Source organism: Petaurus breviceps, unplaced genomic scaffold (genome assembly GCF_028583685.1).
Source record: "Petaurus breviceps papuanus isolate PSGF00001 unplaced genomic scaffold, PetGlider_PUasm1.0 178, whole genome shotgun sequence".
Classification (NCBI taxonomy): domain Eukaryota; kingdom Metazoa; phylum Chordata; class Mammalia; order Diprotodontia; family Petauridae; genus Petaurus; species Petaurus breviceps.
In genome coordinates, this window is record NW_027185777.1 from 22521260 (window position 1) to 22533679 (window position 12420).

General features: G+C 38.5%; 1 protein-coding gene across 14 annotated transcripts in view; it reads right to left on the minus strand.

Annotated features, from left to right (window-relative positions):
* The window catches only part of ZNF438 (zinc finger protein 438), a 208611-nt gene that overhangs the window by 64049 nt on the left and 132142 nt on the right, over positions 1-12420 (minus strand). For 8 of the 14 annotated variants that reach the window (XR_011168031.1, XM_069086435.1, XM_069086436.1 and 5 more), the window contains one exon: positions 909-956. The exons of 5 other annotated variants lie outside the window; for them this stretch is intronic. Coding sequence is in view for 7 of the 9 variants with exons in the window: in XM_069086435.1 (XP_068942536.1) it covers positions 909-956 (48 nt within the window). In the remaining 2 variants the exon portion in view is untranslated. Of the gene's footprint in view, positions 1-908; positions 957-10171 lie in introns of all 14 variants that reach the window. One more of the 14 variants, XM_069086443.1, reaches the window with a different exon arrangement.

Genomic DNA, 12420 nt, shown 5'->3' on the forward strand with positions numbered 1-12420 from the left:
ATGCCTTATGAAAACAAGATGATGGATCTCAGAGATCAGCCTGAACTAAACAGATGTCGTGCTCCAAACTGCTGTTATGTTAATAGCTTCATTTTAAAGGAGAGGAGAGGAGACAACGGAGAAAACAACACTACTGTAACACAAATGCTTACAAATGCAATTTATCAGTTAATATTTAAACAAAAAAACCCCTTTTTAGTTGTTTCTAAAAATTTTTAACTGCACATGCTGTTAGTAATAAATATAAGCATATACTCTATCTTATAGACATTTACTTATTAGCAAATATTTACATAGCATTTCAAGGTATCCAAAACCCCTTACAAAGATCATCTTATTCAATCCTCATAATAACCCTGGGAGAAGGTATCAAGGTTTAGAGTGGTTCAGTGACTTGCCCAAGGACGCACAACTAGCAGGTATTTGAAGCAGGATCAAATATGTGTCTTTCTGACTCCAAGCCCAATATGCTGGCCACTAAACTACCCAGCTGGCTCAGAAATTATATTCTTTCCTATTATTTAATTATAAAACATATAAAAACACAAAGTAAAAAGGATGAGTAAAAATAAAATATTTTGAATATATTTCATGTATTAATGATATAAAACTTTTCCCCTTAATTAAAATAGTATTAATAGTAAGGAATGTGACTGAACAGGCTTCATTATTTTTGAAAATATTGTTTGGACACTTTATGATACAGTAATTTGGAAGTCTGACTCTAAGTTCATTTTACTTGATTTTAAAAGATACCTCACAGAGACCTGTAGACTCATCTACCCATTGTGAAAAGGGATTTGTTGAAATTGGACTAGTGGTCAATGAGGGCAGCTTGTGGGGCAGTGGAAAAGTCTTGGATGTGGAATTGAGAAATCTCACATTTGAAATTTTCCTCAGAAACTCACTTAATAGCTGGGTAACTCCAAGGCCTCCCTTGGCCTCTGTTTCTTTGTCTGTAAAATAAGGACAACAGCACCTGCTTGTTATGAGGGTCAAATGAGAGAATATGCAAAAAAGTGCTTTGTCAACCTTAAAATGCTATATAAGCGGCTAGCTATTATTATAATTATTAGTTGTTCTTACAAACTGAGTCATATTTTTCTATTTTTAATAAACTGGTCCAAAACCCACTGAAGCTCTTCATTAAGATTTTAAACAGTCGAGAAAATCATTTCCAAGTTTTAAAAGTGTGTGTATATATATATATATATATCTGTCTATATGTATATATCTATATATAGATATGAGGTTTTTTTTAGGTGACACATCATATTCAGAAACTAGAAAGAAGAGATTAAGTATCTGTGAGAAGACAGTCAGTGTCAAATGCTGTGGTGGTCAAGGAGAATGACTGAGAAAAAGTCATTAGATTTGGCAATTAAGAGATCACTGAAAATTTTAAAACAGCAGTTTCAGTTGAATAAGGAGTCAAGGAAAAGAAGGAATTTAAGAATGCGAGAATAGAAAGATAGTGGTCTCTTCATAAAAAAATAGGTCAATTCAGAAGGACAGGCTTGTGTTGAAAGACAATATAATGACATCTGCTATACAAACTGCAATCCACCTAGGTCTGTCTATCTTCTTTGACTTACCCTGCCCCACCAAAAATAAAACTGGGGAGTGAGGACAGAGCTCTCTCTCACTAGGACATCCCCACTGAGGAGTGGAGGACAGTGGTGGGGTGGATGCATCATTTGGGGTGAGTTCTCAGTTCTACCTGTATAGCTGCTGAGTATGCCCAGGTATAAGTTTGCCTTTAAGGGTTGATGCCCTGGACAGAAGAGGAAAGGTTTGAAGCTTGTACAGATACAGGCAAGGGGAAGAGTGAGGGAGTGTTACAAGAGAATGTAAAGGGTTGTGTAGTTGTATTGTACACAGGCCCTGAAATTGTCTCTTCTTGGGAGGATAAGAATTCAACCTTCTTCTCATCCTATGATTGGCTGGTTATTCCTTGGAGTGATGTCATGGACCACCTTGGGTTTTGAAGTTGGCATTTTTGAGATCACTAGTTTATAACTAGGGTTTATTAAACAATTGGCAATCCGTTGAACATTGGTTTTGAGTATGGCTATAGGATGTGGGAACAAGTATGGGAAGGCAAAAAAGGATGGTCATCATCTGTTCCACGTCACCCTCATTTTTCAGAGGGTTCAATGATTTTTCCGAGGTCACACAGGTAGGAAGTGGCAGAACTCTGGACCTGTAAATCCAAATTCAGCACTCTTTCCTCTGCCCTATAAGGCACTATGCTACTTACCTGTTTCTAGTTCTGGGCATAACACAGAGGATAAAGTGGCTGAAAGGAGGTCACTTTGCCTCCATTTCAGTGATCTAGAAAAAGGGATGTCCCATTGGGTGTGTGTGTGTGTGTGAACATGTGCACACAGGGCCCTCTGTTTTCCCCACCTGTCTAGTATCTGGTAAAGCTCTTAATGCACTTTGAATTGGTGCAAAGATTGGCCACTGGTAGTAGAGAAAAAAATTAGCTTACACATCAAGTAGTACATTTGTGCTCTTAAAAAACTCAAGACTCCCAAGTTACTGGTCTTAACTGATAAAAAAGAATGAATGTAAGTACTGGGGAAATGCCTATCTGTGGCCCTGACAGCTTCTTTTGCCGACACATTTCACGTCCCTCTTTTGGCTGAGCATAGATCAAATAATGGAGGTCACTACAATTTCCCATACTCTCAAAGTAGGCCCAGATCTCAGGACTCCCAGAAGAAAAAGAGGCTCTTCAGGGAATACAAAAGGCCTTTAAACACCTAACTAACAGTACCACTTAGATGCCATGCTTGTCTCACCGAGCTCTGTGAATCCAAGTTTTTGGCAGTGGATTCGTAATAGATTCTTAATCTACTTGATCTAAAGCCCTCAGAAATCCCATAAGCTCTTATTACTCTTTTGAAGAGTTGTCATTTTCATATATTGTAACACACATCTTAGCATGGAGCTGCCATGCTATCTCAGGCACATACCAGCCTTTCTCCATCTTCCCTTCCAGTTCTGAAACAATAACAGAATCAGTTCTGTCACGGATCCTGGGAACAGTAGGTCTGACCACTCCTTTATGCCTTCAATCCTCACCCTCATTATTTCAATACCAGAAGACTCCCCCCCCGCCAATCCCCAGCCCAACAACACCCTACATGTCTCTCCAGTTAGAATGTAAGCTCCTTGGGGAAAGGCACTGCCTTCACTTGTATTTGTTTTTCCTGTGCTTAATTAACAAAGAGTATATGCTTAGTACAGTTACTCCTTCCACATCATGACTTTCCCCATCACAGTTTTGATATCTCACATGTTGGGATAAGATATTAAATGGAATTTGAGGGGAATTTTGAAGAACATGCAGATGACACATGAAAGCCAGCAAACAACACAGAAAAAGTTTAGAAATTCATAAATGAATAAAATATATGTATAGTATAACATCAATATATTTTTTCTTTTAATACTATAATTCAAACTTCTCCTCTGGTACAAAGGAAGGGCCAAAAAATTTTACTTGGATTTTCTAGATCCTGGGAGCACCACACTCCTTTACCTTCACAATGTGGAAGGGATAACTATAAATGGTGTTTTTTTAAAAACAGAACTATAAATTGTAACAAGGGACTGAAAAAGAACCATTCTTTCTTGAGAGCCTGAAAAATGACATAATATTTGACTTTCAAAGACTAAACACTTACCTTTAATAAGGAAAAACATGAAGTTTGACATAAAAATAACTATTAAATTCAACAATGAAATCAAATGGTTAAAGCAACACTGTAATTTCTAAATTGAGATTTTTTTTTTAACTGTCAAAAAGTTCTCAGTAATCTGAAAGATAACATTAAAAAATTTGACCACTAAGGATCATGAAGGGTGGCTTTGAGAAGAGTATTTCAAGGAAGGTGTTCTTTCCTTCCCAGCCAAAATAGAGAAACATTGAAAAATGATGTAAAATTATAAGTTGTAAACCCCTTTCCAATTTTAAAATGAAAAAAAAAAAAACCACTTCTGAAATTTAGAAGGAAAACAGAATACAAAGAAAGCAGTTACCCAGCTGCAGACTGCCATTACAAGTAAAGAATACCTGGGTGATCTCCACAGAGGTCACATCACCTCCCTGGGTTTGGATTCCCAACAGAAAGGAGAGGTTGGTCCATATGACCTTTGAGGTCCCTTCCAGCTCTAAAGCATTGACCCTATGATCTAGTCCACCATCCTGGTTTTACGACTGAGGAAACTGAGGACAAGTGAGGTGCAATCGTTTTTACTGAGCTCCTTTCGCTTTCAAAGTCAATATAAATGAGCTATATAGTTCCTGCAAAATCAGTAAGTCATTTGGTTGATTATATAAACATGACTTGAAAATGACAGTTGCCTTGGTTCCTGACATAATTTTTTTTGGTTTTGATTTCTAAAAGAATACAGGATATATTTTTATTGGAAAATATTTGTGTTTCCTCTTTTCTGATCAGAGGTGGAGAAGGTGGGGGTGATGGAATAAAATTGTTTGCTAACACATGAGTAATAATAGTTGACATTTATATAGCACTTTAAAAGAGCAAAGATAACATGTTATTTCATTGATCATCACGATAACTTCATGAAATAGGTGTAATTTTAAACCCATTTTACAGATAAGGAAACTGAGGCCCAGAAAGGTTATGTGACGTGGCCAGGATCACACAGCTACGAAGGATCTGAGACAGGATTCAAATTCAGGTCTTCCTGCCTGTAGGCCCCAGCCACTGTGCATGAAAACTGTACAAGGCATTGAAAGTCAAGAGAATTCTATAAACATTTAGCATGTGCCCACTATCTACAAAACCACAGAGTAATCCTGTGAGGAATTTAGAGAGCTTGCACCAAGGTGGGCCTGCTGAGCCAAGCTGCCCCCTCCTAGCTCTTCATTTGTTTGGACCTAGGCCCAGAACCTCTGCCTGTTACACTAGAAGCTGTGGCTAAGTTTAAAGACAGAGCTGAAAGGAGGCAAGAACACACCTGCCTCAGCCTTTGAGATGGTTCCCCACACAAGAAATGAAGGTACCATTGAACTAACTTCACTCAGGAGTCAAAGGCTAAAGTTTTGTTCATTTAAATTTTATAGAACTAAAAAAGTATTCCCTGTTTTCTGCCATTCCTATTTTCCCTCTCCTTGCCTACTTCTTATTAAATTCTAACTTGGATTAAAACTATTTCCCAAGATGGCCTCTGATTAAAATTGACTACAGTTAAAAGCCAGAAAAGTCCAAGCTAAAAGAAGTGCCTTCTCTTCCAAGGGAGCCTACCATAAAAAAAAAACCTTACTTCCTAAGTCAACCCTACCATAAAGCCCACCAATATGTGTGGGGACTGCCTAACCTCATGCCCAGGCACTGCTCAGGGAACAAGAGACTGCCAGCCTACAAGAACCTGACAGATGGCCACACACGGGGTCCTGTGAAACAGCTGATGATGGACACACCCAAGCTTTCTTTGGTCTCTTGTAACTAAGAACCTACATGTCATTTCTTAGCCCTCACAGGGCAGCCCTGGAGTCACTCTGGGATCTCTCCATCCTTTCCTATCTCATGTTCTCCTTCATGACAAAACTGCTGTCTCTACAAACAAGGCAGTTATCTCTCATCCTCTGTCCACTCCCAGCAGGTGCATCCTTCCATTCAGGGTGGGCACAAGGGGAAGGCCCCTTCCTGGCACAAAGAGCTACAAAGGGGCCTTTCCCTTGTGCTCTGGACAATTACATCTCTCCTCAATGAAGACTAACCAATGTGGGCAGAATGAGCTGCTCAGATGCATCATGAGTCTATCTACAGACCTGACAGGATGCCAGAAACTAAGTAAAATAAAACTAGTCTTGAATAATAGTAGGGCTATCGAGCCAAGTGAGAGCCCCTAAAAAACTGGTGTTAATCTTCTGCCTAGGACACTGAAACATGAAAAGGCCTGCCCATGGTAACACTGCTAACAACCATCAGAAGTGGGAGACTTGATCTCTGGTTTTTTAATCTCCCAGATCAGCTCTTGAGCCATCAAGTCCCTCGAGCTGCCCCTCACTGAGCCGTACCAATAGGAAGGGAATCTCTGTGAGGTTTCAACACGTGGCCTTCTTGAGATGATGCCCTTGCTTTGGAGAGTTAAAGCAGAGGAGTGATGTTAATTATGGGAATTTCAGGCCAAGTAGGAAAGAAAGGTGGCAAACAAGGGAGAGATTGTGAGGCAACTGTGGCTTGTTGATCCCTCATGGAAGCAGTTGCCTTCTCTACCTAAGGGAAAGAACAACACAGACAAGGTTCAGGTGCTGAACACTAAACAGAGACTGTGGAGACCAGGCCCCTCGGATGGGGCAGTAGGGCACTGGTGATATCTTAGGATATCCTGAGGGGATGGAGGGAGAAGAGTTAGGGGTAGGGCAGTGCTTCATTACCAACAGGCACCTTTCCAATAAGGCAGCTTAGGACTTTTCCTGGGACTAGTTCAACCTAGAGAGTGTTGTTAGGTACAAGAAGTTAAGGAACAGTAATACTTGGTGCAGCATGGACCCTCCAAATGGCATTGTAGGAAGTTTTCAGTGTATTTCTAAGAAAATAATTCAGAGAGAGACTTAAAATAGGCCAAAGTATGGGGCGGGGGAAGCTGGGCAATGAATCATCAAATAACCCACAAAATTAAACCAATTAGATAGTTACATTTATTATCAAAAAGGGCTCCAGCATCCTTTATAGAAGGCTTTCTGAGACAATTACATAAGATATTAATAGTAAGGGGAAAAAAGATTAATCCCATAAAATGTGGTTTCTTAAATTCAAATAATCTAATTGGTATTTTGGGACCCTACAAATAATGACTCAAATAAAAAGGTTGAGAACTATAAACCACTATTGTTTTACTGTATTTTAAAGTACTACTAATAATTTGAAGTTTCTTGTTTCCTGTGCTACCTACCTCACTCTGCCCAACCTCTCCACCCCCAGCTCCCTATTTTTAAAGTTACTGCAGTTTAAAATTCCTAGTTTCTGGGGAAATTTTTTCTTTATTTCAGTTTCTCTTGTTCAAAGTTACCTGCAACTAAGTGGTTCATAATTCAGCAGCAGAGTTTAACAGAAAGAGCCTGGGCTGGAATCAGAGGACCTGTGGTCAGATTCTGGCTCATCAGGGAGGTGATCACAGAGTTACTTTACTTCTCCAGACTCAGTCCCTTCATCTGTAAAATGAAAGTGTCAGGCTAGGCGATCTATAAGCTCTACATGCAGTTTACTTCTTTAACAAATGTAAGCTACAACACATTCAATGCACTGCGTGATAGCCTTGTGACACCCACTAAAAAGGAAGATTCTGTGCTTCGATAAGAACCATTTGGATCATAGAGGTAGAGCCAGAGGCCATTTAGGCCAACACTTTCATTTTGCCAATGAGAAAACTGAGGTTTTAAAAGCAGGAGATATTAGTTGATTTGCCCAAGGTCACTCAGGTCATAGGTAACAAGGATTCAAAACCAGCTTCCTGGGTTCCAGCTCCAATGCTCCTCCCATCCCACCACGCTACCTCTGACAACATCCCAGTCACCTATTGACAGCACTATCAGGGAATGACCTCCCGAAGAGATGACTAATGCACCAAGACTGAATTAAAAAAAAAAAATCAATCCACTCTGACCTTACTCTATCAGTCATACATAGTCATGTCCAAAACACCAATCAAATGGATGAACTGAGAAGACTTGAACAGTTGAGAGTCAACATCACAGCAATCTCCGTCAATGAGAGCTGGCTGTTTGATTTTATCATTGTACCCATAACAAATGCCTGTAGATGGCTCTCATTCCAGCATAAATTTCTGGTGTCTGCTGAGGTAGCAAGGCCTGCTGGCTCTGTTCTTTCTCAGTAGGGTGTGTATGTTCAAAAGCACCACCTGTAGAAGTGCTTCAGGTGGTTGTACAAAGCTCCCAAGACAAGAAACAGGGAATGGGTAATCTAAAACATTACCTTTTGTTTTACCCATTAAAATGAGTCATTCCATCTTGGTCTGTGCTATCACCCTTTACTCCTAAATAGCACTTAAAAAACAAACAAACACCTTAGTATCAAATATCACAGGCAAAAATAAGAGTTTGAGAAAGATGAAAATCTAGCTACTGGAGTAAACAGAAATACCTGGGTTTCAATGTTATGGCACAGTCAACAGAAATATATCCAAACTTAAAAAACACACCATAAAAGCGGAAGTTCCTGCCATGGAGTCCAAGAGCAATCTAATGCAGATTAGAAAATTCAAAAAACCGAAAGACAACCTGGAGTCCAATACCTGGAATATATTCTGACTGATGAATAGCTGTTTCAAATATAGGTGTGTTTCATTTCACACAGAGGATGGCTGTGAGGAAAAATTAACTTTAAAAATTCAAATTGTATTTTTCAACATAATTTGGGGGAAATTTTAAGTTTCTCTTCTGATTTCCCTTCAAGTGGCAGCTATTTGACATTTTAGCCTTCAAAACTTCCTTAGCCAGTCTATTCCGTTATTGCTATTGGTCCATATGCACAAGCTTACTAGGGCAAACTATGGATACTTCTGTAAAATAAAGTATTTCCATGTTCTATAAATACAGAAATAATCAACCTCTAAGCCACTTGCTTTGTAAATGTGCATCACTGTATGTAGGTTTCCTTAAAGAAAGTCCCACTGTCCAGTAATACACAGAAACAATCTACCAATGCCGAGCAATAAAGGAAATGAGAAGGAGAAAGCAAAGTTAAATACCCAGTACGGACCACTGTGTGCATTTGCTCTGAGACAGTGGTTTTTGTAAAAATTGCCTTTCTGGAATCATTAAAGCTAGAACAAATAACAGAATGATCAGACAGTCTCGAAGCTGCAGGGAACACTTTGGGTTCCTCTATCTTTGAACTCTGCCCTTCTAACTTTTCCTTCAAACTTTTCCCTCATTCTCCTGATGACTGCTGTAAAACCTGGTAGAGAGGAACATCTAATCTCACACACATGTTCCAAAATGTGTAAGAATTAACTCTTCAATCTCTTGGCAGATAGGAACCGTTTATAGGGTTCCTGTCCTCCCTCCCCTCTTGGGCAGGTACAAGAAGACAATAGAGATTATCAGAAAAGACAAGCCAGCAGATAGCACTTCAGTTTTTCCACAGGCCTTCTGGGTGAGTTGGGACAGTCACTTAAAAATTTCTGTGAACTAGCATTTGCAGCCTGAGTGACTGATTCCTGAGTGACTTATTCAGGGGGCCCCACACTCTGAATGGCATTTGCTTAGAATCATATAGTAGCTACCAGGGTTCATCCCTCAGCAGTCCTTTCTGGTGTAAGTCACTCCCTAACTGCCATTCATATCAAATGATGAATCATGGGGAGCCATCTGTAAGCCCTACTGCAATTGTAGTTAACACAAATAATAGAGCGGAACACAGACACTCAAGAAAAAGTTTCATTCTCAGTGAATGAAGAAAGATAAAGATACCCACTTTGTGGCATACACAATGTTAAAAAGAAAATGAGAAGAACTTTTCACTGGAAGCTTAGGGCCCTGGCTGATTTTCTGATTCATTCTTCATCACTGTATATCTCCCAAAGAGATTTTAAATGTTAAAGAACATCTCCTTGAACAACTCTGTGGTTGATAAGAATCTTAAACAATGTGGAATAATATATCACTTGCGGGGTCACCGTGAATGACCTCTATGTTTAAGTTGTATGGGATCAAAATCCTTGTTCTTACAAAGGTCCTTCACTGCTGAAATAATACTTTGAATATGGTCTTGACAATGACTGCTTATGGCTCTTTAGAAAGTAATTTGGGTGAGAGCTGGGGTATGCAGGAACTATTTTTAGCCTACTCTGGTCCAACCAATAATCTCAAGTTAATCACAAGAAGTAGGCAAATCATATAATAGTGCATGACTAATGAGAATTTTGTTAGTGGATAAAGATTAGAAGAATCTCACTAAAGTAAAGAATAAAATACTGAAAATACCTGTGAAATACCTGTAAAAGATCACTGGGAAACACACACACACATATGCACACACGCACATACACTCACTCACTCACTCACTCACACATGACAGCTAGAATTTAACATTCTAAGTTTCTAATGACTATTCGTTTCCCAGAATTTGGCATATGTGCAAACGAGTAAAATGGAGATACAGACCCCTTGGCTTCTTATCTTCCCCAGACGCTGAGACCTCTGACTACAAGAGCTGTGTGATCTTGGGCAAGGCACCAGCTTCTGTCTCTTGGCCTGTTTCCTCTATAAGAGTGGTGGAGTCAATTAAGATCCTTTCCTGTTCTAGCACCCTCAATTCTATTATCTATGCCAAAACCTCTCCCTGTGAATGAGAAGAGGAAATAAAATCCATAGATTCGAGTTGCTCAATGTTAGTTTCTTCCAGCTTTTTTACATTTGTAAAAAATGTGCCATTACAAGAGTTACTAATAATCAACAATTAATCAACAGGACAGAGCTCTGAACATCTAAGTATTAATAAAAATGCTAAATTATAACAACAAATTTCTTATCAGCCAAGCTATAACATCACCAGTAGGTAAGTGCTAGAATACATATTAAATCACGAAAAGTTTGATAAATCTCATAAATGTTCAGAAAGTTCTGATGAAATATCACTTTTTAAAAACTCAAGCTGAATTCATATTTATATCATACTTCATCCCAGCTGTGTTCAAACAAATGCCACTCCTATTCTGCCCAATATTTCAAAGTATCGTCATAGTAAAACATAAAACATTTCCAAATTAATCCAAATTCTTGCATGACTTAAAATGCATTAAAATTGATTTTGAAATATATTTTCATATCACCTGCAAGCTCTTTGTAAGCTGTCATATAATACACTAGAATTTCTGTGTTAAGACGTTTGCATAAGTGTTTAGGACTTTGATGCCAATTTATTTAAAGCCAAGAACAATATGTTTTGCTGTACTAAAAACACAAGTAGATTTATGGATTTCTGTTCCTACTGGTATTAGACTTTTACAAACAAACAAAAAAGACAACTAAGATATTTTTGGACAGAGCAATATTCTAAATATTGCTGTCAAACCTTACTGCTTTCATCACTGCTCAACTCATCACACAAACCATCTGCATAAATAAAGATGTAAGCATCTGTTGTATGGCAAATGGTCTCAGGGGCAGATGTTTTTATCCCTGCATTCATGTCACTGGGGTTGGATACATTATTTGAACAGATGTACACAATCTGAAAGTGTTGTGTCCCACAGTGAAATGTCTCCAACTGCTTTCTATCAAAGTACATAAATGATATTTGCACCTGCACTTATGTTAATGATATAAAGGCAGCAGGGGGTTCTGACAAAGGGAGATGTGATGCTATGAAATATATTTACATGGTTAATTGAAGTTTCTGTTGCCAAATGGCTCCACTGACATTGATACATATACTCAGCTTCCATGTCTGGGTAGTACATTTTCTAAAAGTTGTAAAAATTAGGGTGGTTCAAATAATTCAAACACCCATAACCTTAACTGATCATCAGGAATGTTTCCATCTCCTCTATATTAAAAAAAAAAAAAGCAAAACCAGAATTGACTTAAGATGTAAATTTTGCCTGACAAATTATAGGTCTCTATTCATTCTTGTCATTTTAACTCTGGGAGTAACTGTTTTTTAAAGGTGCATATTTTTCATTTGGCATTCTGTCAGTACTACAACAAGCCAACAACATGCAATAGCATTTCATCAAAGTTACAATACCGGGAAATTTCCATTTCTACCATTAAGGCCTTAAGTAGAACCCACTAAAAATGTCCAATTTATCCTTCGAGTACATATGAAAATCTTGTTCTTCATATAATGTAATTTAATGGCCTCTAATGGGATCAAAATCCCAGAATGACATTTATTAAACAAAAAACCCCAACAATCCCAAAACAAAACAATTCATTGCCAATAATCAGAAATGCCAATGACCAGGGGAAAATGTTTATCACTGAATACTAACATGCAGATAGTATCCCCAAATCTCTACAAAACATCAGTAATTTCATTACTATGCAACACATATTGAACTATCACTTGAAACTCTGGATCACAGGAACATAGATTCAAAGTTGAAAGGGATCTCTAAAAATCTGTTCTAACCCCCTCATTTTACAGATGGGGAAACAGGCACAAAGAAGTAAGGTGACTTGCTGTAGCAGCAAGCACCCCAAGCGTGTCCTCAGGGTTTGCTGCCCATACAGGTTCTTGGATCTGCTTTGTTAAAGGGAAGCAACTCAAGATGGGTTAACAAGCTTACTTTAATCAGTCAGACATATATCATTTACCTTGTTCAGAGGAAAAAGGTCAGCACCCCAAACTTCAAAATATACAGACAGAAACAGATCAAGTAGACAGCTTTCCAAACTGTCCAACCATT